The sequence below is a fragment of the Panulirus ornatus genome, chromosome 10 (genome assembly GCF_036320965.1).
Source record: "Panulirus ornatus isolate Po-2019 chromosome 10, ASM3632096v1, whole genome shotgun sequence".
Taxonomy (NCBI): domain Eukaryota; kingdom Metazoa; phylum Arthropoda; class Malacostraca; order Decapoda; family Palinuridae; genus Panulirus; species Panulirus ornatus.
This window is the reverse complement of record NC_092233.1, coordinates 64,318,525-64,345,269: the sequence shown is the minus strand read 5'-3', so window position 1 is coordinate 64,345,269 and position 26,745 is coordinate 64,318,525. Positions and strand designations below refer to the sequence as shown.

Below are 26,745 nucleotides of genomic sequence, written 5' to 3'. Positions count from 1 at the left end.
TGTAACCAAGATGAGAAAAAAGGAGAGATAGGTAGTATGTTTGAGGAAAGGAACCTGGATGTTTTGGCTCTGAGTGAAACGAAGCTCAAGGGTAAAGGGGAAAAGTGGTTTGGGAATGTCTTGGGAGTAAAGTCAGGGGTTGGTGAGAGGAAAAGAGCAAGGGAAGGAGTAGCACTACTCCTGAAACAGGAGTGGTAGGAGTATGTGATAGTGTAAGAAAGTAAAATCTAGATTGATATGGGTAAAACTGAGAGTGGATGGAGAGAGATGGGTGATTATTGGTGCATATGCATCTGGGCATGAGAAGAAAGATCATGAGAGGCAAGTGTTTTGGGAGAAGCTGAGTGAGTGTCTTAGTAGTTTTGATGCATGAGACCGGGTTATAGTGATGGGTGATTTAAATGCAAAGGTGAGTAACGTGGCAGTTGAGGGAATAATTGGTGTACATGGAGTGTTCAGTGTTGTAAATGGAAAGGGTGAAGAGCTTGCAGATTTGTACGCTGAAAAAGGACTGGTGATTGGGAATACCTTGTTTAAAAAGAGAGATATACATAAGTATACATATGTAAACAGGAGAGATGGCCAGAGAGCATTATTGGATTATGTGTTAATTGATAGGCGCTCGAAAGAGAGACTTTTGGATGTTAATGTGCTGAGAGGTGCAACTGGAGGGATGTCTAACCATTATCTTGTGGAGGCAAAGGCGAGGATTTGTAGAGGTTTTCAGAAAAGAAGAGAGAATGTTGGGGTGAAGAGTGGTGAGAGTAAATGAGCTGGGAAAGAGACTTGTGCGAGGAAGTACCAGAAGAGACTGAGTGCAGAATGGAAAAAGGTGAGAACAAAGGACATAAGGGGACTGAGGGAGGAATAGGATGTATTTAGGGAAGCAGTGATGGCTTGCGCAAAGGATGCTTGTGGCATGAGAAGCGTGGGAGGTGGGCAGATTAGAAAGGGTAGAGTGGTGGGATGAAGAAGTAAGATTATTTGTGAAAGAGAAGAAAGAGGCATTTGGACGATTTTTGCAGGGATATAATACAAATGACAGGGAGATGTATAAAAGAAAGAGGCAGGAGGTCAAGAGAAAGGTGCAAGAGGTGAAAAAGAGGGCAAATGAGAGTTGAGGTGAGAGAGTATCAGTAAATAGTAGGTAGAATAAAAAAAATGTCTTGAAAGGAGGTAAATAAAGTGTGTAAGACAAGAGAACAAATGGGAACATCAATGAAGGGGGATAATGGGGAGGTGATAAGTAGTGGTGATGCGAGGAGATGGAGAGAGTATTTTGAAGGTTTATTGAATGTGTTTGATGATAGAGTGGCAGATATAGGGTGTTTTGGTTGAGGTGGTGTGCAAAGTGAGAGGGTTAGGGAAAATGATTTGGTAAACAGAGAAGAGGTAGTAAAAGCTTTGCGGAAGATGAAAGCTGGAAAGGCAGCGGGTTTGGATGGTACCGCAGTGGAATTTATCAAAAAAGGGGATGACTGTGTTGTTGATTGGTTGGTAAGGATATCTAAAGTATGTATGACTCATGGTGAGGTGCCTGAGGATTGGCAGAATGCATGCATTGTGCTATTGGACAAAGGCAAAGGGGATAAAGGTGAGTGCTCAAATTACAGAGGTATAAATTTGTTGAGTAATCCTGGGAAATTATATGGGGGGGGGGTATTGATTGAGAGGGTGAAGGCATGCACAGAGCATCAGATTGGGGAAGAGCAGTGTGGTTTCAGAAGTGGTAGAGGATGTGTGGATCAGGTGTTTGCTTTGAAGAATGTATGTGAGAAATACTTAGAAAAGCAAATGGATTTGTATGTAGCATTATGGATCTGGAGAAGGCATATGATAGAGTTGATAGAGATGCTCTGTGGAAGGTATTAAGAATGTATGGTGTGGGAGGCAAGTTGTTAGAAGCAGTGAAAAGTTTTTATCGAGCATGTAAGGAATGTGTACCAGTAGGAAGAGAAGAAAGTATTTGGTTCTCAGTAAATGTAGGTTTGTGGCAGGGGTGTGTGATGTCTCCATGGGTGTTTAATCTGTTTATGGATGGGGTTGTTAGGTAGATGAATGCAAGAGTTTTAAGTATGAAGTCTGTTGTGGATAAGAAAGCCTGGTAAGCGAGTCAGTTGTTGTTCGCTGATGATACAGTGCTGGTGGCTGATTCGGGTGAGAAACTGCAGAAGCTGGTGACTGAGTTTAGTAAAGCGTGTGAAAGAAGAAAGCCGAAAGTAAATGTGAATAAGAGCAAGGTTATTAGGTATAGTAGGGTTGAGGGGCAAGTCAATTGGGAGGTAAGTTTGAATGGAGAAAAACTGAAGGAAGTGAAGTGATTTAGATATCTGGGAGTGGATTTGGCAGCGGATGGAACCATGGAAGCAGAAGTGAATCATAGGGTGGGGGAGGGGGCAAAAGTTCTGGGAGCGTTGAAAAATGTTTGGAAGTCGAGAACATTATCTTGGAAAGCAAAACTGGGTATGTTTGAAGGAATAGTGGTTCCAACAATGTAATAGGGTTTCGAGGCGTGGGCTATAGATAGAGTTGTGTGGAGGAGGGTGGATGTGCTGGAAATGAGATGTTTGAGGACAATATGTGGTGTGAGGTGGTTTGATCGAGTAAGTAATAAAAGGGTAAGAGAGATGTGTGGTAATAAAAAGAGTGTGGTTGAGAGAGCAGAAGAGGGTGTTTTGAAATGGTTTGGTCACATGGAGAGAATAAGTGAGGAAAGATTGACAAAGAGGATATATGTGTCAGAGGTGGAAGGAACGAGAAGTGGGAGACCAAATTGGAGGTGGAAAGATGGAGTGAAAAAGATTTTGAGTGATTGGGGCCTGAACATGCAGAAGGGTGAAAGGCACGCAAGGAATAGAGTGAATTGGAATGTTGTGGTATACTGGGGTCGACGTGCTGTCAATGGAATGAACCAGGGCATGTGAAGCGTCTGGGGTAAACCATGAGAAGTTTTGTGGGGCCTGGATGTGGGAAGGGAGCTGTGGTTTCTGTGCATTATACATGACAGCTAGAGACTGGGTGTGAACGAATGTGGCCTTTGTTGTCTTTTCCTAGGGCTACCTCGCACACATGCAGGGGGAGGGGGTTTTCATTTGATGTGTGGCGAGGTAGCGACGGGAATGAATAAGGGCAGACAGTATGAATTATGTATATATGTATATGTCTGTGTGTATATATATATGTATACGTTGAGATGTATAGGTACATATATGTGCGTGTGTGGACGTGTATGTATATACATGGGTATGTGGGTGGGTGGGGCCATTCTTTCGTCTGTTTCCTTGCGCTACCTCGCTAACGCGGGAGACAGCGACAAAGTACAATAAAAAAAAACTTTCAATGTAAAAAGATGAAAGCCAGCTCCAAAAGAGACACATTTCAATCACTCACCTCACTAGAGAAAACCTCAGGGTCTGACATGGTCTGATTGTTGTACAACATCCTCTTCTTTTTTATCACTGTATTTTCTAATGACTTATTCATTGCACTTAAACCTAGAATCAGGAAAATTTGGAATTATTCAGTATCAAATGAAAGACAAATCATAAAGTAGTCCATGAGCTTACTAACAGCATAAAAGACCATCTACTTATCTATACCTCTGATGCCCGCTCCAACTGGAACTCCCTCAAGGGGGTGGCCACGGCAATAGAGTCTCCATAACTAATGAACTCCAGTGCCTCTTCTTAACATTCAGTGCCTCACCTTTAACAGGCAACAGGCAGAGGGCAACTCTAGCGCAGTGTTTGCAGAGGCTCCCACCTAAAGTTCCTACAGACTGCTTCTACCTAAAGCTCCTACCCACTACTTCTACCTGATGTTCCTACCTAATACTCATATCATCTACTAACATTTCTTGCAAACAATTTTGTAATACCATAACTAGTCATTCCAATACCTTAAAGCTTTTTACATATAAGCATCTTGACTTTTTCACAAATAAATGCAAGCACAAACTAATCAATAAATATATATTCAATAGCTCAACCAACAAACAAATTTCTTGAAATATTAAAAAATGCTACCAGGTGTGTCCTAAATATAGATATTTTACACCATTATTAAAATACACAGCATGGGAAATTTTCAATTCATGTGATATGAACTAAGATATCTACGAAAGAGCACATCCCTATCTGACCTTAAGTTTAATACACCATATTTTCAAACCTTAGCACTTTTCCCACTTGAACAAAGTAGCATCGAGAACATATAAAACACTGGCTTGATCTATATGCATCAAGTACCTAGCTATCCTGCATAATGTACCATAATTAGGGACTACCATCCACAGCCAAGCCCTACTAAATATTCATATTGTTTCACATACCTTGGTTCACCTTCCACAAAACATCCCTATCAACTTTTTTCAGGTCTACAAACGCCAAATGTAAATTCCTCTCTTTCCTCAAGTATTTCTCACATAATATCTTCAAAGCAAACAACTGGTCCACCCATTTTCTACTACTCCTTAACATATATTTTTCAATCCCAGTTTGATGCTCCATGTATGCCATCATCCTGTCACCATACAATCCTATTTATCTATATCTCTGATGCCTGTTCCAACTGGAACTCCCTCAAGGGGATGGCCACAGCAACAGTGTCTCCATAACTAGTAAACTCCAGTGCCACTTCTTAGCCTTTAGGGCCTCACCCTCAACAGGCCACTGCCAGAGGGGCAACCCTAGTACAGTGTTTGCAGAGGCTCTTACCTAATGTTCCAACCTACTACTTCTATCTAATGCTCCTACTTACTACTTCTACCTGATCTTTCTTTCTGTCTAATGCTCCTGCCTAAAGGTTCCTACCTACTATCATCTATTGCTCCTACCATTCTACTAAATGGCAAGGCTACCGCATAGTGCTCACCACAGGAAAATCTAGTAATGAAGAATGAGATGTGTGAGTTATGTGTTGTCAAGTGTTATGTGAGACAAAGAAAAACTGTTTGTGGACAGAGTACCAGTAGTCCACATTTGGGTGAGGCAGACAGAAAGACAGCTACCTGGGTCAGGGGTGCAACCTGGTAACCACTGAAGTGCTGGCTCACTAAGCAGCTGTCACTAACCCTCCCGATACCCAAGTGGGTAGTACCGGTAATATACCTCCTGGTCATTGACTGCCTACCAACTTGCCATACAATTATACCTCTATAATTCAAGCATTCACTTTTAAATCTTCACTATCTTTATAGTATGGCACTATACTAATTTCCTGCTCGTCCTAAGGGACCTCAACTCGAACCAAACATAAAATAAAAATCCAGACTAACCAATCAATATCATCATCATCCCCTTTCTTATGAAATTCACTTACAATCCCAGCCATTCCAGCTGCTTTGCCACACTACATCTTCCATGTGGCTTTCACTACCTCCTCTCTTTTCACAGAATGATTCATGCTATCTTACCCCAAACACAGCACATCTACCACCATAAAATCCAATGCATTCAAAAGTCCTTCAAAATACTCACCCCATTTCTTCTTCACCTTTTCTTTACTTGCTACCTCCTCTCATCTGATCCCTTCACTGATGCCCCAATTTGTTCTGTTGTCTTCTTCACCTCACACAAAACATTTTCTTGTTCTTCCTGAAGTTCTCTGATAACTTATCACACCGTCTCTCATTTGCCTTCTTTGTCAGCCCCTGCATTTTCTTGCTTATCTCCTCCCAATCAATATTTTTTCTTTCCTATTGGTACTGCCCATACAACCATGCTTTCTTTTTCACTTGCAACATAACTTCCTCATCACGCCATTCCTACCACATCTCTCATGCCCATCTCCCACACACTACATACTTTACCCATACACATAAGCACTGACTCCCTAAATGCCTTCCACTCCTTGCCTACTTCCCTTGTTTCCTTATACAGTACTATTCTTCATTCACTTTCTCTTGAAATTTCTACACACCAGCCACAATTATAGTCTCAATTATCTATTACAAATGCAACAAAATACAAACAATCATCTAAGAACACTTCATATCTTAACACTCACAGAAACTAAAAAATAAGAAATCAAGATATATAGGTACTTCAAAATTCAACAACAACCGTACCAAAAAATGTCCACGTGCCTCACCTGTTAAATTGCCTGATTCATTAACTACTAATGTTGTATCTGGCTTCTCTTCCTCAGTTTCAAGATTAGGTTCAGGGGCATTTTGTAACATATTTTGAATGGAGGAACAGAAACGTTCTAAGGCATTCAGACTCACTCTTTCTCGCACACGCTGGAATCAAAGGCAGTATTCAAAGAAAATTCTTGTTTATATAATAGCTGATTAACTGAAGACAATCAAAAAAAAAAATAAAAAAGACATATCATGCTATTTTGTTATAAACATAAAACATGTTTCAGTAAACTTTTATCAATTTCAAAATTACCTACAACCATAATGTTGCCTCAGTTCATGAAAATTCATCTAATCATCAAAATATGTAGTACAACGAAAAATCCTCTAGGCCAAGCCAATTAGGCATTAAAGCCTTCAATATATCCTCAAAAGCAGAATTTGGTTTACCAAAGACATAGAGATGAATTACATTTGTCTCTTTCACTGCTGTCGAGAAGCATATACCCTAAATTCTTTTTCTGATCATTGCAGCTGAGGTATAAACATCTTGGTAATTTTTGCTGTTCTCTTCATAGGAGAATGTACATACAGCCATAACAGCAAGTAGTGGGATCCTACACAATGTTTCATATGCTAGTCAATATATGTGGAGTTGACAAGGAGGCCTGAAGTAGATCTGCATTCTCACTTTGTTACAATTGTTTTGAACTGTGTCACTCTTATAAGACAAGAGAATTTACAGATGAAAACCCTTGGTGATGATAATTTTTCATTAGAAAACAATTCTAAAAATACCTTACACCTCACTACAGATTCCAAAAAATACTCCTGGAGAACCACATACACATGACAGCAGAGCATAATAAGCTAAAGGGTGCAAAGGAAATATAAGCAATACTAATGTCCTAGTTAATAGTTAAGTGTTATAACAACTTATGGTTGTGCAATTTGTTTGTGGATGGAGTGGTGGGGGAGGTAAATGCGAGAGACTTGGAGAGAAGGGAGAATATGCAGTCTGTGGGGGATGAGATAGCCCAGGAAATTCCAGGAAGTGAGTTAGTTGTTTGTTAATGATAAAACACTGATGGTAGATTCAAGCGGGAAATTGCAAAAATTAGTGACTGAGTTTGGAAGTGTGAGTGAAAGGAGAAAATTGAGAGTGAATGTGAATAAAAGCAAAGTTTTAGGTTCAGCAAGATTGATAGACAAATCAGTTGGGTATGAGTTCAAATGGAGAAAAATTGGAGGAAGTGAAATGTTTTCAATATCTGAGAGTGGACATGGCAGCAAGTAGAACCTTGGAAGCAGAAGTGAGCCACAGGGAGGGGGAGGGGGTATAGGTTCTCAGAGCAATGAAGAATGCATGGAAAGAGAATATGCTATCTAAGTGGGCAAAAGTGGGCATCTCTGAAGCAATAGTAGGTCCAATGATATCATATGAATGTGAGGCATGAGCTATAGATAAGCTTGTGAGGAGGAGGAACGATATGCTCAAAATTAAACATATAAGGAAAATATGTGGTGTGAGATGGCTTGATCAAGTAAGTAATGAAAAGGTAAGAGATATGTGCAGCAATAAAAAGAACGTGGTTAAGAGAGCAGAAGAGGGTGCTGAAATAGTTTGGACATATGGAGGGAATGAGTGAAGAAAGGTTGACAGAGAGGATATATGTATCAGAGCTGGAGGGAACATGGAGAACGGGAAGACCAAAATGGAGGTAGAAGGATGGAGGGAAAAAGATTTTGAGCGATCGAAGCCCGAATATGCAAAAGGTGAAAGGCATGAATGGGACAGAGTGCACTAGAACCATGTGGTATGCTAGGGTTAGCGTGCTGTCAACTGACAGAACCAGGGCATTTGAAGCATCTGGGATGAGCCATGGAAAAGTCTGCGGGGCCTAGATGTGGATGGGGAGCTGTGGTTTTGGTGCATTGCACAACATGACAGCTAGAAAATGGATGTGAGTATATGTGGCCTTTCTTCATGTGCTCCTGGCGCTACCTTGCTAACACAGGAAACAGCGGTAGTGTGAGAGGATCAAGGAGAATGGTTTGGTAAACAAAGAAGAGGAAGTGAAAGCTTTGCTGAAGATGAAATCCAGCAAGGCAGCAGGTTTGGATGGTATTGCAGTGAAAATTATTAATAAAAAGGGGGTGACTGTGTTGTTGATTAGATGATAAGGTTATACAATGTATGTTTGGATCATGGTGAAGTGCCTGAGGATTGGCACAATGCAAGCATGGTGCCATTATATAAAGGCAAAGGGGATGAAGGTGAGTGTTCAAACAACAGAGGCATAAGTTCGTTGAGTATTCCTAGGTAATCATATGGGAGAGTAAAGGCCTGTACAGAGCATCAGACTCGGGAAGACTAGTGTAATTTCAGAAGTAGTAGAGGATGTGTGAATTAGGTGTTTGCTCTGAAGAATGTATAAGAGAAATACTTAGAAAAACAGATGGATTTGTATGTAGCATCTATGGATCTGGAGAAGGTATATGATAGGGTTGATAGAGATGCTTTGTGGAAGGTTTTAAGATTATATGGTGTGGGAGGTAAGTTGCTAGAAGCAGTGAAAAGTTCTTACCAAGGATGTAAGGCATGTGTACAAGTAAGAAGAGAGGAGAGTGATTCCCGTGAATGTCGGTTTGTGTCAGGTGCATGATGTCCTCATGGTTGTTTAATTTATTTATGGATGGGGTGGTCAGGGAGGTAAATGCAAGAGTTTTGGAAAGAAGGGTGAATATGCAGTCTGTTGTGGATGAGAGGGCCTGGGAAAAGAGTCAGTTTTGTTTGCCGATCATACAGCTCTACTGGCTGATTCATGTGAGAAACTGCAGAAGTTGGTGACTGAGTTTGGAAAAGTGTGTGAAAGGAGAAAGTTGAGAGCAAATGTGAATAAGAGCAAGGTTCAGTAGAGTTGAGGTTCAAGCTGATTGGGAGGTAAGTTTAAATGGAGAAAAACTGGAGGAAGTGAAATGCTTTAGATATCTGGGAGTGGACTTAGCAGCAAATGGAACTATGGAAGTGGAAGTGAGTCACACGGTGGGGGAGGGTGTGGAGGTTCTGGGAGCAATGAAGAATGTGTGGAAGGAGAGAATGTTATTTCAAAGAGCAAAAATGGGTGTTTGAAGGAATAGCAGTTCCAACAAAGTCATATGGATGCGAGGGTTGGGTTATAGATAGGGTTGTATGGAGGCGGGAGGATGTGTTGGAAATGAAATAATAGAGGACAGTATGTGGTGTGAGGTGGTTTGATTAAGTAATGAAAGTGTAAGAGAGATAAGTGAAAATAAAAGTAGTGTGGTTGAGAGAACAGAAGAGGAGTGTTGAAATGGTTTGGACATATGGAAAGAATGAGTGAGGAAAAATTGACAAAGAGGATATATGTGTCTGAGGTAAAGGGAAAAAGAAGTGGGAGACCAAATTGTAGGTGGAAGAATGGAGTGAAAAAAATTTTGAGTGATCAGGGCCTGTATATACAGGAGGGTAAGAGGCATGCAAGGAATGGAGTGAACTGGAATGATGTGGTATACCAGGGTCGACGTGCAGTCAATGGATTGAATCAGGGCATGTGAAGCATCTGGGGCAAACCATAGAAGAATTTATGGGGCCTGAATGTGGTTTCTGTGCATTACACATGACATCTAGAGACTGAATGTGAACAAATGTGGCCTGTTTTCCAGGTGCTGCCTTGCTGAGGCAGGAGGAAATGATGCTATTTCCTGTGTGATGGGGTAGTGACAGGAATGGATGAATGCAAACATGAGTAAGTACATGTGTATATATGTATATGTTTTTTTTTTTTTTTTTTTTATACTTTGTCGCTGTCTCCCGCGTTTGCGAGGTAGCGCAAGGAAACAGACGAAAGAAATGGCCCAACCCCCCCCATACACATGTATATACATACGTCCACACACGCAAATATACATACCTACACAGCTTTCCATGGTTTACCCCAGACGCTTCACATGCCTTGATTCAATCCACTGACAGCACGTCAACCCCGGTATAACACATCGCTCCAATTCACTCTATTCCTTGCCCTCCTTTCACCCTCCTGCATGTTCAGGCCCCGATCACACAAAATCTTTTTCACTCCATCTTTCCACCTCCAATTTGGTCTCCCTCTTCTCCTTGCTCCCTCCACCTCCGACACATATATCCTCTTGGTCAATCTTTCCTCACTCATCCTCTCCATGTGCCCAAACCACTTCAAAACACCCTCTTCTGCTCTCTCAACCACGCTCTTTTTATTTCCACACATCTCTCTTACCCTTACGTTACTCACTCGATCAAACCACCTCACACCACACATTGTCCTCAAACATCTCATTTCCAGCACATCCATCCTCCTGCGCACAACTCTATCCATAGCCCACGCCTCGCAACCATGTATATGTGTGTGTATGTATATAATGATATATATAAGTATGTATATATCATTATATACATACACACACATATACATATATACACATGTACTTACTCATGCTTGCATGAGTAATGATATTTACAAGTATGTATATATATCCCTGGGGATAGGGGAGAAAGAATACTTCCCATGTATTTCCTGCGTGTCGTAAAAGGAGACTAAAAGGGAAGGGAGCAGGGGGGCTGGAAATCCTCCCCTCGCATTTTTGATTTTCCAAAGGAAGGAACAAAGAAGGGGGCCAAGTGGGGATTTCCCTCAAAGGCTCAGTCCTCTGTTCCTAAAGCTACCTCGCTAACGCAGGAAACGGCGAATAGTATGAAAGTATGTATATGTGCGTATATGGGCATATATGTGTGCGTGTATATGAGTGGATGGGCTATTCTTCATATGTTTCATGGCGCTACCTCGCTGTCACAGGAAGCAGCAATTAAGTATAATAATAGAAAAAACAAATAAATATATCTCTTCATACATATTCATCATTTTCCACATTAGCATGGTAGCATCAAGAACAGATGACTAAGCCTTAGAGGGAAAATCCTCACACAAATTCCTTCTCTGTTCCTTCCTTTGGAAAAGTAAAACAGGAGAGGAGGATTTCCAGTACCCTACTCCCACCCCTTTTAGTCACCTCCTATGAATGCAGAGAATGAGTGGGAAGTATTCTTGAACATACAGGAGGGTAAGAGGCATGTAATGAATAGTGAACTGGAATGATGTAGTATACTGGGGTCGATGTGCCATCACTGAACAGGGCATGTGAAATGTCTGGGGTGAACCATGGAAAGGTTTGCAGGTTCTTGATGTGGATAAGGAGCTTTGGTTTCAGTGCATTAAACATGACAGTTAAAGAATGAGTGTGGGCAGATGTGGCCTTTATCTGTTTCCTGGCCCTACCTTCTTGATGCAGGGGGTGGCAAATTGGTGTGGGGGATGAGAAGAGAATGTATATGTTATCTTTTTTCCTTTCTTTTATGCATTTGTGCTCAAATGCTGTCTCCTGTGAGATGGGGTGGCACTGGGAATAGATGATGGAGAGCAAGTATGAATATGTACATATGTATGTGTATCTATATGTACATGTATATGCATGTGTTTGTGAGTGGAGGTGTGCTTTCTTATCTGTTTCCTGCTGCTACCTCGTTAATGCAGGAAATGGTGACCAATTATGAAGAGAAAATGTATATACAAAAGTATATTCATGTGAGAAACTGCAGAAGCTGGTGACTGAGTTTGGTAAAGTGTGTGAAAGAAGAAAGTTAAGAGTAAATGTGAATAAGAGCAAGGTTATTAGGTACAGTAGGGTTGAGGGTCAAGTCAATTGGGAGGTGAGTTTGAATGGAGAAAAACTGGAGGAAGTGAAGTGTTTTAGATATCTGGGAGTGGATCTGGCAGCGGATGGAACCATGGAAGCGGAAGTGGATCATAGGGTGGGGGAGGGGGCGAAAATTCTGGGAGCATTGAAGAATGTGTGGAAGTCGAGAACATTATCTCGGAAAGCAAAAATGGGTATGTTTGAAGGAATAGTGGTTCCAACAATGTTGTATGGTTGCGAGGCGTGGCCTATGGATAGAGTTGTGCGCAGGAGGATGGATGTGCTGGAAATGAGATGTTTGAGGACAATGTGTGGTGTGAGGTGGTTTGATCGAGTAAGTAACGTAAGGGTAAGAGAGATGTGTGGAAATAAAAAGAGCGTGGTTGAGAGAGCAGAAGAGGGTGTTTTGAAATGGTTTGGGCACATGGAGAGAATGAGTGAGGAAAGATTGACCAAGAGGATATATGTGTCGGAGGTGGAGGGAACGAGGAGAAGAGGGAGACCAAATTGGAGGTGGAGGGATGGAGTGAAAAAGATTTTGTGTGATCGGGGCCTGAACATGCAGGAGGGTGAAAGGAGGGCAAGGAACAGAGTGAATTGGAGCGATGTGGTATACCGGGGTTGACATGCTGTCAGTGGATTGAATCAAGGCATGTGAAGCGTCTGGGGTAAACCATGGAAAGCTGTGTAGGTATGTATATTTGTGTGTGTGGACGTATGTATATACATGTGTATGGGGGTGGGTTGGGAAATTTCTTTCGTCTGTTTCCTTGCACTACCTCACAAATGCGGGAGACAGCGACAAAAAAAAAAAAAAAAGTAAAAATGTTAATACATAAAAGGTGACCAAGCAGCCTCAACAAAATGTTCACATTTCAGCAACCATAAACTCACCTTTATCATTTTTCTAACTAAAACATGAACTTGACGTAATGTAGAAAAATTTGTTGGTGTAAGATGCAGATGATTCAAGCAGCGAATAAGCACTTTTGTCCAACTGCTTTCCGGGAAGGCCAAAATTTCCGTGCACAGTGTAAATACCAATGTATCATGGGTGTTAACCTTCTGTGAAAATGAACAGAAATAAATGATGTTAGTATGTGTTTGTAATTACCTGGCCATAATATATGAGGAGTCATGGGGACCCATCCCTTCAACTTTCTCTACTATCATACAGCTTTTTAAATCTCTGTATGCTGTCGACATTCACAATCTCAAAACTCATTTTCCTCTATTCATCCACTCTCATACTATACAAGTGCTTCTTTACAATTTTTCTAACTTTTGTATGCTGTGTGTGTAATTACTATTTGTGCATTACTAGGGGAGAAAGAGTGTGTTTGTGTGTGAAATTATGTATTTGTACTGCTTGGGGAGAGAGTTCTACACTATAAGTACTTAGCAAAATGCCTCAAGAATCATCAATTAATGAAAATTGCGGAATGACTCTCTTAAAATATCTACCTTTTTTGCTGTAATGTATCCAATCTGAGCAAAAACAAACTGGTGATGAATAAAAGTCTTAAGATGTTAGAAGGAATATCTAACAGCCAACTTAGGTTACAATGATCTTCTACCTACGACTTACATCTGTAATCCCATCTGCAATAATGGAAGGACTGGTGACAGACACCAGGAAGTTTGCTACATCATCAACATCAACATCTGCAAGTGGTGAGCGTGATGGCGCTTTGAAAAATGTCTGAAGAGTAGGAAGTACAGCTTCACATAAACTTTCCTGATTGCTTCCTCCATATGATGCATAAAGAGGAAAGAACACTCCAAGCATGTGCCTTAATAAACTGTCATCCTCTGAAAAAAAAAAATAAGTAAATAAAAAGTATGCAGTCTGTTGTGAATGAGAGGGCATGGGAAGTGAGTCAGTTGTTGTTCGCTGACGATACAACGCTGGTAGCTTATTCGAGTGAGAAACTGCAGAGGTTTGTGACCGAGTTTGGTAAAGTGTATGAAAGAAGAAAGTTGAGAATAAATGTGAATAAGAGCAAGGTTATTAGGTTCAGTAGGGTTGAGGGACAAGTTAATTGGGAGGTAAGTTTGAATGTATTGTTGACTGCTTGGTAAGGTTATTTAATGTATGTATGATTCATGGTGAGGTGCCTGAGGATTGGCGGAATGCTTGCATAGTGCCATTGTACAAAGGCAAAGGGGATAAGAGTGAGTGCTCAAATTACAGAGGTATAAGATTGTTGAATATTCCTGGTAAATTATATGGGAGGGTATTGATTGAGAGGGTGAAGGCATGTACAGAGCATCAGATTGGGGAAGAGCAGTGTGGTTTCAGAAGTGGTAGAGGATGTGTGGATCAGGTGTTTGCTTTGAAGAATATATGCGAGAAATACTTAGAAAAACAAATGGATTTGTATGTAGCATTTATGGATCTGGAGAAGGCATATGATAGAGTTGATAGAGATGCTCTGGGGAAGGTATTAAGAATATATGGTGCGGGAGGCAAGTTGTTAGAAGCAGTGAAAAGTTTTGATCGAGGATGTAAGGCATGTGTACGTGTAGGAAGAGAGGAAAGTGATTGGTTCTCAGTGAATGTAGGTTTGCGGCAGGGGTGTGTGATGTCTCCATGGTTGTTTAATTTGTTTATGGATGGGGTTGTTAGGGAGGTGAATGCAAGAGTTTTGGAAAGAGGGGCAAGTATGCAGTCTGTTGTGGATGAGAGAGCTTGGGAAGTGAGTCAGTTGTTGTTCGCTGATGATACAGCGCTGGTGGCTGATTCATGTGAGAAACTGCAGAAGCTGGTGACTGAGTTTGGTAAAGTGTGTGAAAGAAGAAAGTTAAGAGTAAATGTGAATAAGAGCAAGGTTATTAGGTACAGTAGGGTTGAGGGTCAAGTCAAGTGGGAGGTAAGTTTGAATGGAGAAAAGCTGGAGGAAGTGAAGTGTTTTAGATATCTGGGAGTGGATCTGGCAGCAGATGGAACCATGGAAGCGGAAGTGAAGCATAGGGTGGGGGAGGGGGCGAAAATTCTGGGAGCCTTGAAGAATGTTTGGAAGTCGAGAACATTATCTCGGAAAGCAAAAATGGGTATGTTTGAAGAAATAGTGGTTCCAACAATGTTGTATGGTTGCAAGGCATGGGCTATGGATAGAGTTGTGCGCAGGAGGGTGGATGTGCTGGAAATGAGATGTTTGAGGACAATGTGTGGTGTGAGGTGGTTTGATCGAGTAAGTAATGTAAGGGTGAGAGAGATGTGTGGAAATAAAAAGTGTGGTTGAGAGAGCAGAAGAGGGTGTTTTGAAATGGTTTGGTCACATGGAGAGAATGCGTGGGGAAAGATTGACCAAGAGGTTATATGTGTCAGAGGTGGAGGGAACGAGGAGAAGTGGGAGACCAAATTGGAGGTGGAAAGATGGAGTGAAAAAGATTTTGAGTGATCGGGGCCTGAACATGCAGGAGGGTGAAAGGCGGGCAAGGAATAGAGTGAATTGGATCGATGTGGTATACCGGGGTTGACGTGCTGTCAGTGGATTGAATCAGGGCATGTGAAGCGTCTGGGGTAAACCATGGAAAGCTGTGTAGGTATGTATATTTGCGTGTGTGGATGTATGTATATACATGTGTATGGGGGTGGGTTGGGCCATTTCTTTTGTCTGTTCCCTTGCGCTACCTCGCAAACGCGGGAGACAGCGACAAAGCAAAAAAAAAAAAAGAAAAGAAATATTTTATTTATTTATTTATTTTGCTTTGTCGCTGTCTCCCGCGTTAGCGAGGTAGTGCAAGGAAACAGACGAAAGAATGGCCCAACCCGCCCACATACACATGTATATACATACATGTCCACACATGCACAATATACATACCTATACATCTCAATGTACACATATATATACACACACACATATATATATATACACATGTACATAATTCATACTGTCTGCCTTTATTTGTTCCCATCGCCACCTCGCCGCACATGGAATAACAACCCCCTCCCCCCCATGTGTGCGAGGTAGCGCTAGGAAAAACACCAAAGGCCCCATTCGTTCACACTCAGTCTCTAGCTGCCATGTAATAATGCACTGAAACCACAGCTCCCTTTCCACATCCAGGCCCCACACGCTTTGCATGGTTTACCCCAGACGCTTCACATGCCCTGATTCAATCCACTGACAGCACGTCAACCCCGGTATACCACATCGATCCAATTCACTCTATTCCTTGCCCTCCTTTCACCCTCCTGCATGTTCAGGCTCCGATCACACAAAATCTTTTTCACTCCATCTTTCCACCTCCAATTTGGTCTCCCTCTTCTCCTCGTTCCCTCCACCTCCGACACATATATCCTCTCCGTCAATCTTTCCTCACTCATTCTCTCCATGTGCCCAAACCATTTCAAAACACCCTCTTCTGCTCTCTCAACCACACTCTTTTTATTTCCACACATCTCTCTTACCCTTACGTTACTTACTCGATGAAACCACTTCACACCACACATTGTCCTCAAACATCTCATTTCCAGCACATCCATCCTCCTGCGCACAACTCTATCCATAGCCCATGCCTCGCAACCATACAACATTGTTGGAACCACTATTCCTTCAAACATACCCATTTTTGCTTTCCGAGATAATGTTCTCGACTTCCACACATTCTTCAAGGCTCCCAGGATTTTTGCCCCCTCCCCCACCCTATGATCCACTTCCACTTCCATGGTTCCATCCGCTGCCAGATCCACTCCCACATATCTAAAACCCTTTACTTCCTCCAGTTTTTCTCCATTCAAACTTACCTCCCAATTGACTTGACCCTCAACCCTACTGTACCTAATAACCTTGCTCTTATTCACATTTACTCTTAACTTTCTTCTTTCACACATTTTACCAAACTCAGTCACCAGCTTCTGCAGTTTCTCACATGAATCAGCCACCAGCGCTGTATCATCAGCGAACAACAACTGACTCACTTCCCAAGCTCTCTCATCCCCAACAGACTTCATACTTGCCCCTCTTTCCAAAACTCTTGCATTCACCTCCCTAACAACTCCATCCATAAGCAAATCAAACAACCATGGAGACATCACACACCCGTACCGCAAACCTACATTCACTGAGAACCAATCACTTTCCTCTCTTCCTACACATACACATGCCTTACATCCTCGATAAAAACTTTTCACTGCTTCTAACAACTTGCCTCCCACACCATATATTCTTAATACCTTCCACAGAGCATCTCTATCAACTCTATCATATGCCTTCTCCAGATCCATAAATGCTACATACAAATCCATTTGCTTTTCTAAGTATTTCTCACATACATTCTTCAAAGCAAACACCTGATCCACACATCCTCTACCACTTCTGAAACCACACTGCTCTTCCCCAATCTGATGCTCTGTACATGCCTTCACCCTCTCAATCAATACCCTCCCATATAATTTACCAGGAATACTCTACAAACTTATACCTCTGTAATTTGAGCACTCACTCTTATCCCCCTTGCCTTTGTACAATGGCACTATGCACGCATTCCGCCAATCCTCAGGCACCTCACCATGAGTCATACATACATAAAATAACCTTACCAACCAGTCAATAATACAGTCACCTCCTTTTTTGATAAATTCCACTGCAATACCATCCAAACCTGCTGCCTTGCCGGCTTTCATCTTCCGCAAAGCTTTTACTACCTCTTCTCTGTTTACCAAATCATTTTCCCTAACCCTCTCACTTTGCACACCACCTCGACCAAAACACCCTATATCTGCCACTCTATCATCAAACACATTCAACAAACCTTCAAAATACTCACTCCATCTCCTTCTCACATCACCACTACTTGTTATCACCTCCCCATTTGCGCCCTTCACTGAAGTTCCCATTTGCTCCCTTGTCTTACGCACTTTATTTACCTCCTTCCAGAACATCTTTTTATTCTCCCTAAAATTTAATGATACTCTCTCACCCCAACTCTCATTTGCCCTCTTTTTCACCTCTTGCACCTCTCTCTTGACCTCCTGTCTCTTTCTTTTAGAAAATATATAATAATAAAATATATATAATATAAATAAAATAAAATATATAATAATTCCCTGGGGATAGGGGAGAAAGAATACTTCCCACGTATTCCCTGCGTGTCGTAGAAGGCGACTAAAAGGGAAGGGAGCGGGGAGCTGGAAATCCTCCCCTCTCGTTTTTTTTTTTTTTTTAATTTTCCAAAAGAAGGAACAGAGAAGAGGGCCAGGTGAGGATATTCCCTCAAAGGCCCAGTCCTCTGTTCTTAACGCTACCTCGCTATCGCGGGAAATGGCGAATAGTATGAAAAAAAAAATAATAATAATAATAATAATAATAATATTAATAATAATAATAATAATAATAAAATAATAATAATAAGAAAAAATAATAAAAATAATAAAACAAACCTTTCCTTCATGCCTCAAGATCTATGCAGCCCCTTCAGCACTCAGGAAGCTGACCATGTCTATCACATAGGACCACAGGTCAAAATGTGTAGTCATGTGAGCTTCTCTTTGTTGGGTAATCACATGACAACTGAAGAGTAGGTGTTCAGTGTCTTCAGTGTGGAAGTTGCATGATGGACATGAAGAATCTGGTGTAATAATGAAGTGATTTTTGTTATGATCACTGTTTGTACAGTGTGAATATATTTTGTCAAATCTTGAGTTCGTCAGGGAAAGGAAGATCTGTCAATATGTGTTGCCAGAACTTGAAACAGGCATGAACTTATAACTGCATATGTCAGTGGTTGGTTATGAGGTAGTTTGAGTGGGAGGAGTCAGGTTCTGTTGCAAAGAACTTCGTCCTGAGCAAACTGTGGTGGGATTGTTTTGAAAGCATTTTCTTTTTCTTTGAAAGAGATGAATCTTTCTAGCTGCTAAACTAACCAGCTATTGTTCACAGTACCTTCTTTTGTGTGGTCTTTATGTATGTAACATTAGCTTTTTGAAAGGGTGTGTAATCTCATGGAATGAAATTTCAAGAATTCTAAAAAACAATCCAATCAATATTCCTACCTGTTATTGGATTATACCACATGATAATGAGATGAGATAACAGTTTGGAAGAGGTAATACGACAAGCAAGCAAAAGCTTGCAAAGCCCCTCTGCTGCAAGGGTTCGTACATCAACACTGTCCACATCCATCATCTGTGAGAAAAAGTGAGCTTTGCATCACATCATGGTACAGAAAACTTAAAAAATTGTAAATAACAATATCAATAATGGTAAACAACCATAAATATGGAATACTTGCATCCCGAGCCAGAATGCCTGCAGCATAAATCATGCCAGATTTTGGAATTTTCTGGTTTGGAGGTTGTTCAGACTTGTACAGACAAAATAAATAATGAACATTATCTATCTGTCTATATCTCTGATGTCAGTTCCCAACTGGATCTCCCTCAAGGGGGTGACCACAGCAATAGAGTCTCCATAATCAAAAACTCCAGAGCTGCTCCTTAGCCTTTAGTGCCTCACCCTTAACAGGCCACTGGCAGAGGGGAACTCTAGCTCAGTGTTTACAAAGGTTCCAACCTAATGCTCCTACTGACTACTTCTACCTAATGTTCCTGTCTAATGTTCCTACCTACTACTTCTATCTAATGTTTCAGTCTAATGCTCCTGTCTAAATGTTCCTATTAACTACTTCTATCTACTGCTCCTGTTATTTTGCCAAAAGGCCAGGCTAGCACATAGTTTTCACCAAAGGAAAATCTAGTTATGAAGAATGAGCTGAGGTAAGTGTTGCCAAGTGTTATGTATGACAAGGAGAGATTGTTTGTTTGTGGACAGAATGCCAGTAGTCCACATGTGGGGAGGCAGAAAGAAAAGACAGCTACATGGGTCAAAGGAGTGCAACTCAACAACCACTGATGTACTGGCTCACTTTGCAGCCATCACTAACCCTCCCGATACCCAGGCGGGTAGCACTGCTGATGTACCTCCTAAGTCCTTGGCTGCCTACCAGCTACTACCAACTAATGTACATGATCAGAAACATTCATAAACTCAGTTATTTACTCATCAAATTATCATCATCAATTCTGTTTTAAATGCTGGACTGTAATACAGACATTCACTTTAGCTGTCAGGTATAATGTAAGCTCAATTTCCACAATGATTCAACAGTGGTACATAACACTGATACGACACTGATCAATGCCAATACAAGTGACACCAACACATCATCATACACATCATTTGGTACTAAAACTGATAAAACACTGATACAAAACTATGCTAAATGTGTACACACAATGTTGCACAAAGAATTCCCATCTATTTGTCACTTGTTTAACTGAAATACCTTAAACAATGGCACCATCTAATTTTTCCCAGTACTGATAAGTACCCAAACATCAGCACCATTCAATCCTCATACTAATATAAAACCCAAAGAACACCACCATTCAATTTTTCCCCTTCAGTTATTTGAAAAATTATATGTACAAAGGATGCTTAATTTAACTAAATTCATTAAGTAAATAAACACTTAATGAATCAGTACTTCCCAAAAAATCATTTAACCATTTCACAACATTTTCATAACAATGAACAGTTCTGCATCTTAATCAATATTGACGTACGCTATCTATCTATCCATCCATATCTCCATTTATCCCTGTAGTGGCCATTTAAGGATGAGGCACTGACGGCTAAGAAGCGGCAATGGAGTTCACTAATCATGGAGACTCTATTGTAGTGGCCATCCCATTAAGGGAAAACCTGAGAGGAACAGACATCAGAGATATAGCAAGATTGATAGATCCACATGGCTAAACCACCTCAAAGTATTATGTTTCATTCACTCTACCAATTCACAATGCCCCCTCTGCATCCCCTACCATGCCACATCTCTCATACAACCCCTTATTTCTTTTTTCATTCCATTTGCTTCACTCCAAATGCTCCTCTCAAACACTTTGTTTGCACAGCCTGGATTCTTGAGCACTGTGAGTCATTCCATGTCCATGTTTCTGCTGCACTGTTTAGGGTCAGGAGGATAATACTGTCCCTTAATCCTTTCTTCATTTCCATACTTAAAACTTTACCCTTCATTATTCTATCAAGAGACCCAATGACTCTTCTACCCTGTACAGCTCTCTCCCTTCTCTCTCCTTCCATATCGCCAAACTTACCTAAGATGGGTCCTTATTTTTTCTTGATAGCCGTTTCTGTGTTAACACCAAGAAACTGGCAAAGGCCACATCTACTCTTGTACACATAAATGCACATTTATATATCATATATCATAGGGTGGGGGAGGGGGCAAAAATCCTGGGAGCCTTGAAGAATGTGTGGAAGTCGAGAACATTATCTCGGAGAGCAAAAATGGGTATGTTTGAAGGAATAGTGGTTCCAACAATGTTGTATGGTTGCGAGGCGTGAGCTATGGATAGAGTTGTGCGCAAGAGGATGGATGTGCTGGAAATGAGATGTTTGAGGACAATGTGTGGTGTGAGGTGGTTTGATCGAGTAAGTAACGTAAGGGTAAGAGAGATGTGTGGAAATAAAAAGAGCGTGGTTGAGAGAGCAGAAGAGGGTGTTTTGAAATGGTTTGGACACATGGAGAGAATGAGTGAGGAAAGATTGACCAAGAGGAAATATGTGTCGGAGGTGGAGGGAACGAGGAGAAGTGGGAGACCAAACTGGAGGTGGAAAGATGGAGTGAAAAAGATTTTGTGTGATCGGGGCCTGAACATGCAGGAGGGTGAAAGGAGGGCAAGGAGTAGAGTGAATTGGATCGATGTGGTATACCGGGGTTGACGTGCTGTCAGTGGATTGAATCAGGGCATGTGAAGTGTCTGGGGTAAACCACGGAAAGCTGTGTAGGTATGTACATTTGCGTGTGTGGACGTATGTATATACATGTGTATGGGGGTGGGTTGGGCCATTTCTTTCGTCTGTTTCCTTGCGCTACCTCGCAAATGCGGGAGACAGCGGCAAAAAAAAAAAAAAATTATTTATTTATTTTGCTTTGTCGCTGTCTCCCGCATTTGCGAGGTAGCGCAAGGAAACAGACAAAAGAAATGGCCCAACCCACCCCCATACACAATGTATATACATACACGTCCACACACGCAAATATACATACCTATACATCTCAATGTACACATATATATACACACACAGACATACATATATACCCATGCACACAGTTCACCATGTTTGCCTTTATTCATTCCCATCGCCACCTCACCACACATGGAATACCATCCCCCTCCCCCCTCATGTGTGCAAGGTAGCACTAGGAAAAGACAACAAAGGCCCCATTCGTTCACACTCAGTCTTTAGCTGTCATGCAATAATGCCCGAAATCACAGCTCCCTTTCCACATCCAGGCCCCACACAACTTTCCATGGTTTACCCCAAACGCTTCACATGCCCTGATTCAATCCACTGACAGCACGTCAACCCCGGTATACCACATCGATCCAATTTACTCTATTCCTTGCCCTCCTTTCACCCTCCTGCATGTTCAGGCCCCGATCACACAAAATCTTTTTCACTCCATCTTTCCACCTCCAATTTGGTCTCCCACTTCTCGTTCCCTCCACCTCCGACACATATATCCTCTCCGTCAATCTTTCCTCACTCATTCTCTCCATGTGCCCAAACCATTTCAAAACACCCTCTTCTGCTCTCTCAACCACGCTCTTTTTATTTCCACACATCCCTCTTACCCTTACATTACTTACTCGATCAAACCACCTCACACCACACATTGTCCTTAAACATCTCATTTCCAGCACATCCACCCTCCTGCGCACCACTCTATCCATAGCCCACGCCTCGCAACCATACAACATTGTTGGAACCACTATTCCTTCAAACATACCCATTTTTGCTTTCCGAGATAATGTTCTCGACTTCCACACATTCTTCAAGGCTCCCAGAATTTTTGCCCCCTCCCCCATCCTATGATCCACTTCTGCTTCCATGGTTCCATCCGCTGCCAGATCCACTCCCAGATATCTAAAACACTTTACTTCCTCCAGTTTTTCTCCATTCAAACTCACCTCCCAATTAACTTGACCCTCAACCCTACTGTACCTAATAACCTTGCTCTTATTCACATTTACTCTTAACTTTCTTCTTTCACACATTTTACCAAACTCAGTCACCAGCTTCTGCAGTTTCTCACATGAATCAGCCACCAGCGCTGTATCATCAGCGAACAACAACTGACTCACTTCCCAAGCTCTCTCATCCCCAACAGACTTCATACTTGCCCCTCTTTCCAAAACTCTTGCATTCACCTCCCTAACAACCCCATCCATAAACAAATTAAACAACCATGGAGACATCACACACCCCTGCCGCAAACCTACATTCACTGAGAACCAATCACTTTCCTCTCTTCCTACATGTACACATGCCTTACATCCTCGATAAAAACTTTTCACTGCTTCTAACAACTTGCCTCCCACACCATATATTCTTAATACCTTCCACAGAGCATCTCTATCAACTCTATCATATGCCTTCTCCAGATCCATAAATGCTATATATATATACAAACATATACACATACACATGTACATTTTTTATACATATTTCCCATTTCCCATGTCAGCAAGGTAGCTAAATCATACATATACATTCTCTTCTTCTCCCCCACACCTTCTGCAGCTCCTCTTCACTCTCACTAAACACAGTATCATCGACAAACAGCCACTATCCCTTACTACCACTATCCAACTCTGAACTCCCTTTCCCTTGTTTTGCTTTCATCTCTCTTATTGCTTCATATATTTGTTAAAAAACCATGGTGACATCACATAGCCCTGCCTTACACCCACATGTACACTGAAATTTACTACTCTCAATCCACTGTAACACATGCATTTGCTACCCTATGAAGCATTTCACACCAACCATCAGATGATCACTCCTACCCCATATATCATTAACACATCCCATAAAGCATTCCACTTGACTCTGTCATATGCTTTCTCTAGATCCATGACAGCTGCATACAGCTTTATACCTTTTGAATGATATTTTTCCAGTTACTTTCATGGCAAAAATATGATCCACATATCCCCTACCTTTCCTAAAATTCCCTAGCTACTCATTCTACATTCAGTTACTTTCATCACTCTATCAGTCAAAACTTGCATGCACTTTTCCTGGTATCCTTGACAGACTTATCCCCCTCTATCTAAACAGTAATTCACCTATGCTACAAAGAGCAGATATCACCAACTCAACACAGGATTTCCAGGGGTCCACTGATAGCACGCCCATGCACAGTGGCCCAGGACCAGACTCTTGGACCTCAGTCTTCATAAAGAAATGCTTCCAGTACATTATGTGTGACAGCTAGAGTGTGGATCTGTGCTAATGAGATTAGTTTATCTGGTCCTGATGCTACCTTACTCAAGCAGTAGAAGCAATTAGGTATAAAAATATTCAGCCTAATCATCACTTTCATTTCATGACCAATGTAATGAACTTAATGCTTTACATACCTCACAAAGAGCTGATATAATAGCACCTCCCTCTCCATCATAATCTTCTTCTTTAGCTTTTTCCTTGGATGGTTCTTTACTTACTCTCACATCTGTTATGTCTTCAGCAGCATCAATAAACTCCTCCAATCCATAGAGGTGGAGCAAATCAATGACACACCGTAAAGCAGTGAGCTGAATCTGCTCTACATCAATTCGGGAAATCTGAAAATATATAAAGGATATTTGAAAATACAAAAAGGATGTCATCAATACTGAATTCAAAGATACATTCAGTGAACAGTAACCTGTTTATCTCTATACCATAGGGTGGTCTAAGAGGAATTTGTTCCAAATAACACTTTCCTTAAATCTATGTACAATTTCCTTGGAGTAACAGCCTTTCATATGGATACTCATTCCACCGAGGCTTTTCCATCTGTTCTTATGCCTATTACCCCCTGATTTACAAACAATGGCCATTCTTCATGTTTCCTAGCGCTACCTCGCTAACGTGGGAAACAGCGATTATGTATAATAAAAAAGATAATATCTATTCTTATTACTATCATATTTCTTATTATACTTAACTGCCATCTCCTGCATTAGTGAGGTAGCGCAATGAAACAGAAGAGGAATGGCCCAACCATCCCACACACACATGTATATATATATATACTTTTTTTTTTTATACTATTCGCTATTTCCCGCGATAGCAAGGTAGTGTTAAGAACAGAGGACTGGGCCTTTCAGGGAATATCCTCACCTGGCCCTCTTCTCTGTTCCTTCTTAAAAAAAAAAAAAAAAAAAAAAAAAAAAAAAAAGAGGGGAGGATTTCCAGCCCCCGCTCCCTTCCCTTTTAGTCGCCTTCTACGACACGCAAGGAATACGTGGGAAGTATTCTTTCTCCCCATCCCTAGGGAATATATATATATATAAGAGAAAGGTGCAAGAGGTGAAAAAAAGGGCAAATGAGAGTTGGGGTGAGAGAGTATCATTAAATTTTAGGGAGCATAAAAAGATGTTCTGGAAGGAGGTAAATAAAGTGCGTAAGACAAGGGAGCAAATTGGAACTTCAGTGAAGGGCGCAAATGGGGAGGTGATAACAAGTAGTGGTGATGTGAGAAGGAGATGGAGTGAGTATTTTGAAGGTTTGTTGAATGTGTCTGAGGATAGAGTGGCAGATATAGGGTGTTTTGGTCGAGGTGGTGTGCAAAGTGAGAGGGTTAGGGAAAATGATTTGGTAAACAGAGAAGGGGTAGTGAAAGCTTTGCGGAAGATGAAAGCCGGCAAGGCAGCAGGTTTGGATGGTATTGCAGTGGAATTTATTAAAAAAGGGGGTAACTGTATTGTTGACTGGTTGGTAAGGTTATTTAATGTATGTATGACTCATGGTGAGGTGCCTGAGGATTGGCGGAATGCGTGCATAGTGCCATTGTACAAAGGCAAAGGGGATAAGAGTGAGTGCTCAAATTACAGAGGTATAAGTTTGTTGAGTATTCCTGGTAAATTATATGGGAAGGTATTGATTGAGAGGGTGAAGGCATGTACAGAGCATCAGATTGGGGAAGAGCAGTGTGGTTTCAGAAGTGGTAGAGGATGTGTGGATCAGGTGTTTGCTTTGAAGAATGTATGTGAGAAATACTTAGAAAAGCAAATGGATTTGTATGTAGCATTTATGGATCTGGAGAAGGCATATGATAGAGTTGATAGAGATGCTCTGTGGAAGGTATTAAGAATATATGGTGTGGGAGGAAAGTTGTTAGAAGCAGTGAAAAGTTTTTATCGAGGATGTAAGGCATGTGTACGTGTAGGAAGAGAGGAAAGTGATTGGTTCTCAGTGATTGTAGGTTTGCGGCAGGGGTGTGTGATGTCTCCATGGTTGTTTAATTTGTTTATGGATGGGGTTGTTAGGGAGGTAAATGCAAGAGTTTTGGAAAGAGGGGCAAGTATGAAGTCTGTTGGGGATGAGAGAACTTGGGAAGTGAGTCAGTTGTTGTTTGCTGATGATACAGCGCTGGTGGCTGATTCAGGTGAGAAACTGCAGAAGCTGGTGACTGAGTTTGGTAAAGTGTGTGGAAGAAGAAAGTTAAGAGTAAATGTGAATAAGAGCAAGGTTATTAGGTACAGTAGGGTTGAGGGTCAAGTCAATTGGGAGGTGAGTTTGAATGGAGAAAAACTGGAGGAAGTGAAGTGTTTTAGATATCTGGGAGTGGATCTGGCAGCGGATGGAACCATGGAAGCGGAAGTGGATCATAGGGTGGGGGAGGGGGCGAAAATTCTGGGGGCCTTGAAGAATGTGTGGAAGTCGAGAACATTATCTCGGAAAGCAAAAATGGGTATGTTTGAAGGAATAGTGGTTCCAACAATGTTGTATGGTTGCGAGGCGTGGGCTATGGATAGAGTTGTGCGCAGGAGGATGGATGTGCTGGGAATGAGATGTTTGAGGACAATGTGTGGTGTGAGGTGG

The 26,745-nt window shown here is 41.5% G+C and overlaps 1 protein-coding gene across 1 annotated transcript in view; it reads right to left on the bottom strand.

Annotated features, from left to right (window-relative positions):
* The window catches only part of Cap-G (Chromosome associated protein G), a 104,421-nt gene that overhangs the window by 41,590 nt on the left and 36,086 nt on the right, over positions 1-26,745 (bottom strand). Inside the window, exons 11-16 of the mRNA XM_071665321.1 lie at positions 24,297-24,500; positions 18,837-18,969; positions 13,422-13,645; positions 12,728-12,898; positions 6,091-6,241; positions 3,391-3,494 (exon numbers count right to left, since the gene is read on the bottom strand). Of these exons, the coding sequence (XP_071521422.1) occupies positions 3,391-3,494; positions 6,091-6,241; positions 12,728-12,898; positions 13,422-13,645; positions 18,837-18,969; positions 24,297-24,500 (987 nt within the window). The remainder of the gene's footprint in view (positions 1-3,390; positions 3,495-6,090; positions 6,242-12,727; positions 12,899-13,421; positions 13,646-18,836; positions 18,970-24,296; positions 24,501-26,745) is intronic.